This window comes from Schistocerca americana, chromosome 10 (genome assembly GCF_021461395.2).
Source record: "Schistocerca americana isolate TAMUIC-IGC-003095 chromosome 10, iqSchAmer2.1, whole genome shotgun sequence".
Lineage (NCBI taxonomy): Eukaryota > Metazoa > Arthropoda > Insecta > Orthoptera > Acrididae > Schistocerca > Schistocerca americana.
The window spans coordinates 89,320,014-89,327,609 of record NC_060128.1 but is presented as its reverse complement, the minus strand read 5'-3'; the positions used below and the strand labels follow the sequence as shown (position 1 = coordinate 89,327,609).

Below are 7,596 nucleotides of genomic sequence, written 5' to 3'. Positions count from 1 at the left end.
GACCACAAACTGACATGGAAGAGCCGCACATTGAGGACGTCAGGGGCAGAGCAACAGGGCGCCTACGCGTTCTGTACCTTCTGCTCAATCCTTCGTCTGCGCTGCAGCGTCACCACGGCATCACGCTGTACCTGGCGCTGGTACGTCCAGTGCTGGAATACGCGGCCGTGGTGTGGGGCAACGCAGCCGAAACACACATCAGCAAGCTGCAGAGGGTGCAGAACAGGGCGCTCGAGCTCGCTCTGCGCCTGCCGAGATTATATTCGATAGCTCGGCTACACGAACAGACTGGAATCCCCCTCCTCCGCGACCGCTTCAAGCAGTCGAAGCGGGACTTTTATGAGCGGGCCGAACGGTCCGAAAACCGGCTCATAAGGGGTTTGGGCCACCCTGCACACCATAGGCCAACCACGCGTTGGCCTGACCTGCTGCGGGAGTCAAACTTCCGCAACAGAGCCAGGACATCCCCAGCCAGGAACACCTAGAGGCCAATCCGAGAAGAGAGGCAGTCCTTCCGCAACGAATGGTTTATGCAGGAATAGCAGTAAACTTCTTAGCCTGCTCCTACACGGGTCAGGGCAGACCCGTAAGGTAGAAGAGTGAGTGAAAAGGCCCACAAACCCTGCGCTGAGCCGCCGCAGGGAGAGGACGCTCTGGCTCAACGCTACTGCTATTGCTCCGCTCGCGCTATTGTTCTCGCGCGTCTTTGTCTGCGCGCCTTTATCAAGGTGCGTTGGTCAACGGCGTCTGCGTGGCAGAGGCAAAACCGTCTCTCCTGCTGACCACTCACCTGAGAGTTAGTTAGCGGCAGAATTGTCGTGTAAACTGCTACCGGCTGTGGCACAAATCGATTTGCGTCACGCCTAGGGAACGTTAGGGCACGCCGTGATCCAGGACCCCCTTCACGTGGGACCAGTCCGTGGTCAGTAGAGTTACAAAATACCATCATTCCATCTCTTTTCAGCTGCCCTATGGACCCTAGCAACTGCGACCTAACCGCCACAGTTCCAGAAAGAGAGGCCGCAGAAAAAGCGTACGAAATGTTCGTGCGCTACGAACTTGCCGCCGTAAAGGCGCAACAGCTGCAAAGAGAGACATCCATGTTGCCGAGTGAACTGCCGCGCTCGGCCACAGAAGAGGAGATTGTTCCGCCGGGAGCCCTGCCGGGCGCAGCAACTCAAGATGTTGCTGCTCCGGCGGAGGCGGCCCCGACTGGTGTTGCGCCACCGGACCTGGCTACCCAAGAAGCCAGTGCGCCGCTGGTCGCCCAAACGAGCGATCCCAGTAAAGAAGCAGCTAGTGCGCCAGTTCTCGCCGCTCAAGGACAGACTGACTGCAACCACCCCGTCCCCACACAGCCTACAACAACTTCAGATTCACTGGAAATACCAGAGGCCAACCTGGAGACACTTCTATCGGCAGAAATGGCAATGGAAGTGCAACAGGCATTGAGAAAACGGCCGGCCACCTCCGACTCTGACGAACAGACAGTAACAACTGTGCCTGATAGGCGACAAACCAAGAAGAAGGCTGCAACAACAGACGCCCCCACGGCGCCCCCAGAAGCCGATGAAGACTGTTTCACTGCACCGAACCGGCGGCATACTGCCAAGCCCAAGAGGCTCGAACATGTGCTTCCCCCACATCCAACCACGTCAAATCGTTTCGCAGTGGCAACCGAAGAGGTCATGGAAGCAGAACCAGCCCCTCCAGTACGTAAACAGACACGCCCTCCACCGGTAGTCATGAAGTGGGATGACTTCATGAACTTCCGTAACAAAATTAAGGAAGTCATAGAGGTCAAGTCTTTCAAGGTCACAGGGAAAGACCTTTACAAGGTGTTCCAAACACCTTAGACGAACACAAAAAGCTTATGGAGTTTGTTAGGGCACAGGGACTCCACTGTTATACGCACAATACAGAGTCCCTAAACCGCCTGAAAAAGGTTACACGCCATTTCCCTCTTAAGACGGATCCTAACCACCTAAAACATGAACTTTCCAAATACGGCTACGCCGCCCGCACAGTAGAACTTATGACGTCCCCCCGGACCCATAAGAAGATGCCGCTGTTCCTCCTTGTCCTGGTGGACAATGAGGACAACCGAAAGATTTTCCAGGCGGAAAACATCGCGGACGTCGACGTCACAGTCGAACCGCTCCAGGCCAAGGGCAAGAGAGCACAATGCTACTCTTGTCAGGGCCTCGACCATGTGGCGTACTACTGTACAAAGCCAACTCGATGTGTAAAGTGCGCAGGCCCGAACCAAAGCCGCGACTGCGCCCAAAAGCGCGAAGAGCAGCCCCAATGCTGCAACTGCAGTGAACCGCACGTGACCAGCTACAGTGGCTGCAACGCGTTCAAGGCACGCAACCGGCGCAAGGCTGCAAAGAAAGCGCAGCCTTGCGTTAGTTTTGCTTCTCTTGCCGGGAGGCAAACTACCGAACAGCGACCCCCACTTCGTGGCGACCGCCGCCAAACCACCCACAACCCGCAGCCACCCACCTCCTCCTCCTTCGCCTCTCGCCGAAGATGAACAGCCAGCCCCCATTACTCAGAGTCTCGTCAGAGAACTGTGCCAGCCTGGTCCTGTCCCAGCGCCCCCCGCCCCCGGGCGCTATCGCCGGCGATCTGCAGACCTTACTACAGACACTAAACACAATCATGTCACAGCTTCCCATACTAGTCTCCGCAGCTGCGACGGCCCTCCAGGCCATCGCCCAGCCCCTCAGGCATGGATAACGACCACGCACATGCCCTGACTGTTTGCATCTTCAACGTAAACAGCCTAGTATCACAGCAGGGCGAGAACTACAACAGCTCCCGCACCGACCGACTGACCCTCGGCGATGGTACGGCGGCTTACGTCAGGTCGTCCCTGCGGCACTATCCTGTGCAATTACCGCAGCTCGACACCCTCGAAGCCACTGGTGTGGTCGTCCACACATCCATCGGCAAAATAACCTTCGTGGCAGCCTACCGGGCGCCGCGAGGTGTTTTGCAAGACTCCCTACAGGCCATGAAACGCGCCTCCCTAAGACACGGCGCCATCATCCTAGGGCCCTACCACTCTACCTACCACCCAGCGCGCGGACAACCTGACGTGCTCGACATCATCATACTGAGGGGAGTCGATCGGTTTACGACCGCCGAGACGAGGACGGCTCTGTCATCCAATCACTTGCCGGTGATCTTTGACATAGACGACGTCGGCGCGGCAGTGCGGGCCGGCCGTCCGTCCTTCAGGAAGGTCAATGTCGAGCACTTCCAAGACGAGGCACGCGTGTACCTCACAAATGCTCCTGACCCAGAAGAGGTGGGGGTGGAAGCCGCCATCACCTCCCTAAAACAGGCGCTCCTGCGAGCTGCAGAGGCGGCCACTCCCGGTCGCCCTCGACAGCCACAAGACAGGTCACATGGCCTACCGCAGTACTGCGAGCTCATCGTGGCAAAAAATAATCTTTTTCGCGAGTGGCAACTAACAAGGCAGCCAGCGACGAAATGCCGCGTGAACCGCATGCGTCGTGTCATCACTGCTGCCGTCCGTGAACACCGCAATAAAGCATGGACCGACCTCGTCGAGTCCCTTGACCCGGACGACGGCAGTGCACGGCATGTCGTGAGAGGTTTCCTGCACCGCAGGCAGCGCATTCCCCTCTGCTGATTGTCCAGGATCACGTATGTGAAACTGACGCCAAAGCAAGCGTCCTGGCCGATGCTTTCGAGGCCAACTTCTGGCCTGTAGCAGACATCGACGAGGCCCACGTCCAGCTCGAGGAACAACGTCTTCCTGTGTTCCTCGCCGCGCGAGATGAGGAGGATGTCATAGACAACACCACCGCCGAAGAAGTCGTTCTGCGACTCCGTTCACTGAACGCCAAGAGGGCAGGTGGCAACGACGGCATTCTCAACTTACTCCTACAGCATCTCCCCCAGGACTACCACCCATACCTGGCCTCCATCTTTAACCAGATACTTGCTTCGGGTGTTTACCCCTCGGTGTGGAAGCACGCCGAGGTGGTGGCCATCCCGAAACAGGATAAGAACCCCTGGTTGCCGTCCAGCTACAGCCCCATAAGCCTCCTCCCATGCCTCTCGAAGGTTTTCGAAAGGCTTTACCTGAGGCGACTCCTCCGGCACGTGGACCAAGAACAAGTACTGCCAGACGAGCAGTTTGGTTTCCGTGGAGGTCATTCCACCACCCACCAGCTGTTCCGTCTCGTAAAACCCGCGATGAGGCCGCTGGAGACCAGGGAATATCTTGGGGCGGTATTCCTAGACGTCTTTCACGCCGTCGACTCCGTGTGGCATGACGGCCCCGTTTACAAATTGTTTGTACTCGGGGTACCGACGTCGCACGGAGCCCTTATAAGTTCTTACCTCTCTGGCAGGACCTTCCACGTCCGGGCGGACCAGGGAACGTCCACAGACAGGCCTATCCGTGCCAGAGTACCGCAGGGGTCCGTACTTGGCCCCCTGCTCTGCTCTCTCTTTACGGCCAACGGACCGCGAGTGGACAGAGTAGAGCTGGCCCTCTACGCGGACGACACTGCTCTGTTCACTCACAGCATGAATGCGCATACGATGGGACGTCGCCTCCAACAAGGCTGTGAAGCACTTGGTACGTGGGCCACCAAGTGGCGTCTTAAATTAAGTGCTGGAAAGAGCCAGGCGGTGGCTTTCACGAAGCGGAAAGTGCCGCCAAACCTGGAACAATTTCACATCGCGGGAGCCCCCATCCCGTGGTCGAAAACGGCAACGTATCTCGGCGTGATATTGGACCAGCGGCTCACTTGGGCCCCACACATCCAGTGGATCAGAAATAAGGCGATAGGACGGCTTCACACCCTCTATCCCTTACTAAACCCGGAGTCGACATTGCCCTCGCACCACGGCATCACGCTTTATCTGACACTAGTACGCCCAGTGTTAAGAGTACGCGGCCGTGCTGTGGGGCCATGCCGCCGACTCCTCAATACGCTCCCTCCAACGAGTGCAAAACAAGGCGCTCAAGCTTGCGCTGCGCCTTTCCTCATTCTACTCCACCACCTTCCTCCACGAAGACACAGGCCTACTGACGCTGCATGACCGCTTTCGCGTCACAGCACGCCAGTTCCAACTACCCGTTGGCCGGACCTGTTGCGGGAATAACCTATTCCCCCAACAGCATCAGGACAAACCCCATATCAATAGCGAGGACCCCACAAAAAGACAGGACGTCTTATTAAACTTTTTTTCCAGGTTCTGCAGGCACAGCACTCAAGTGCTTATCCTGCCCTCACACGTGCCTCAGGAAGGCACGACAGTCTCCGAGTCTGACTCGCTGACCGCATTGAGATATACAATATACTTCAGCATGTCACAAACATGGAAGTACACCGAAATCATACAGCGCTCATCACAAGCCACCACCCTGACATAGAATCCATAATCTACAAAACTATCTGCACACAATACAGACCGGAGGCAAAAGTCAGCAGAATCAGCAAACCCGACCGACAAACACAGCAAAAACAGTCAAACGAACCATCCCTCCGTTAGTCATCACAAAAGTCGAATACGAAGTTACAGAAAAAGACATCGAGGAAGAGCTAACGAACCTAGAACTGCAATTCACAAAACTGAAAAGGATCATGTCCAGGGAATACGGAAAGCCCCAGCCTGCACAGTGCGCTAAATGTCACACATTTGAACACACATCACCGAAAATTGTAAAAGCAAAATCCGATGCAATATATGGGGAGGCCCACATGTAGTTGCTGCAAGCCATTCAGCGTAAACTGCTCGGGTGAACACCTGTCAACAGACATCAAATGCCCAAGCGCCCGATATCAATCGAAGCGACCGCTAAAATCATATGCACCGACGAACCTGCACCAGTCAAAACAGCTGGCAACAAACGCGAAGAGCCACAAGCGGTAGCATGCGAAGACTTTCTTAGGGCAACAACACTCGCCCTAATGAACATACTCCCAGACAGGAAAAATCTGGTCCTGAGCGCTATGAGGGACGTCTCCAAAACCTTCTTTAAACCTGAAATTAACGTCTCACAGGCATGGAACAAGGTCCACTTTAGGATCTCTCCGGTCAGCGGCGCCCAAAAAGCGCAGGAGGAAAGAAGCAATCACACAGATAGCCAGTCCACCTTCACAGCCATGAACCAGAACAGTGCGAAATTCTGTTTTGTTGGGTCAACAGAAAGATCCGATCTCACGCGTCGGCTTTGACCCGTGACGTAAGGGTGTTGTGGTGTGTGACGTCACTACGGCGCGGAGTTTGGTTTGTGAGTGTGGCGTGTTTGTAGATGTGTTGTTGTTTGTTGTGCCCTCTGGTGGTATGTTCATGGTTTTCGTTTGTTTGGTGTGTTGGGCTCAGTTTGCTGTTGCTCAGTGGCGAGTGCTGCGTGCGTCATTTTGAAGAGGAATTTGTATCAGTGAGTTAACGGTTTGTGTGATGGTTAATGTAATGATGATTGCTGTACGTCGGGTGAGTCTGTTATTAAGTGGATTCGGTTGTGGTTTTTTTGTTCAGGAATGGATATGAAAGACCGGATTAATAGTGCTCGGTTGAGGGCTATGATGGGGGAGACAGCTATAGAGCTGATCAAATTTCTTCAGCTATTTGGCTTAATTGCCGAAGTCGTGAAGTGCGGTGTGTGCCGCGAACCAATGAAATTGGTTAAAGTTCTGGCCTCTCGGACCAGGGACGGTTACATGTGGCGCTGTCGTAAAGATGACATATGGCGTTCCATACGGCGCGGTACCTGGTTCGAGAAGTCTAGATTGGGCATGCGTGAGATTGTGCTTGTTACATATTATTTATGTTATAGATCCCCACAGAGTTTTTGTGCGCATGAGACTGGTGTGAGTGAGAGGACTGTTTTAGATTGGTATTCCTTTTGTCGTGAAGTGTGTTCGGAATTTATGAAGTACAGGGGTAAGTTGGGGGGGCATGGGGTGGTTGTGGAGGTCGACGAGTCACAGTTTGGGAAAAGGAAGTATGGGAGGGAGAAGTCTGTGGCTGGTCTTTGGGTGTGGGGGGCTGTTGTTCCGGGGGGGGTGGGGGTTCCGAATGTGTTTTTAGGGTTGTGGGAGGGAGGTCGAAGGCTGAATTAGTGGGGTTAATTGAGAAATATATAGAGTCGGGGTCCACAATAGTTTCTGATGCTTTTTCTTCTTATAGGGGGTTGGGTGAGAGGGGATTTAATCATTTAGTAGTGAACCATAGTTTAGAGTTTAAGAATTATGATACAGGGGCTTGTACTAATAGAATAGAGGGGATGTGGGGGGTGGTTAAGTCAGTTCTTGGGAGGGGGAAGAGGCGCTCTTCCAACCTTCAGTCTCATTTAGATGAGTTCTGTTGGCGGAAGTGTGTCCCAGAGGGCTATTGTATTTTTCGGGTTTTTTTAAGGGCTGTGGGTAAAATGTTGAAAGGTGGCTACACTGAGCCACTGCGCCAGAGATTGCGCCAAAGAGTATTATTAAGCCGCCTCCACAGTGCCTGTTAAGAACTCGTAGAAGTGAGTGCGTGGGCATAGCTCGTAGTAGTGAGTGCCTGTTAAGAACTCGTAGAAGTGAGTGCGTGGGCAGAGCTCGT

At 54.4% G+C, this 7,596-nt stretch overlaps 1 protein-coding gene across 1 annotated transcript; it reads left to right on the top strand.

Annotated features, from left to right (window-relative positions):
* The first annotated feature begins 971 nt into the window (after positions 1–971).
* LOC124552259 (msx2-interacting protein-like) lies at positions 972–1,856 on the top strand. The gene has a single exon (XM_047126540.1). It carries the CDS (start codon positions 972–974, stop codon positions 1,854–1,856), a length of 885 nt encoding a protein of 294 aa, XP_046982496.1.
* Positions 1,857–7,596: the final 5,740 nt, after the last annotated feature.

Excerpts from the sequence above, each read along its gene's own strand:
- LOC124552259 (XM_047126540.1), top strand. The coding sequence starts at position 972 with ATGGACCCTAGCAACTGCGACCTAACCGCCACAGTTCCAGAAAGAGAG.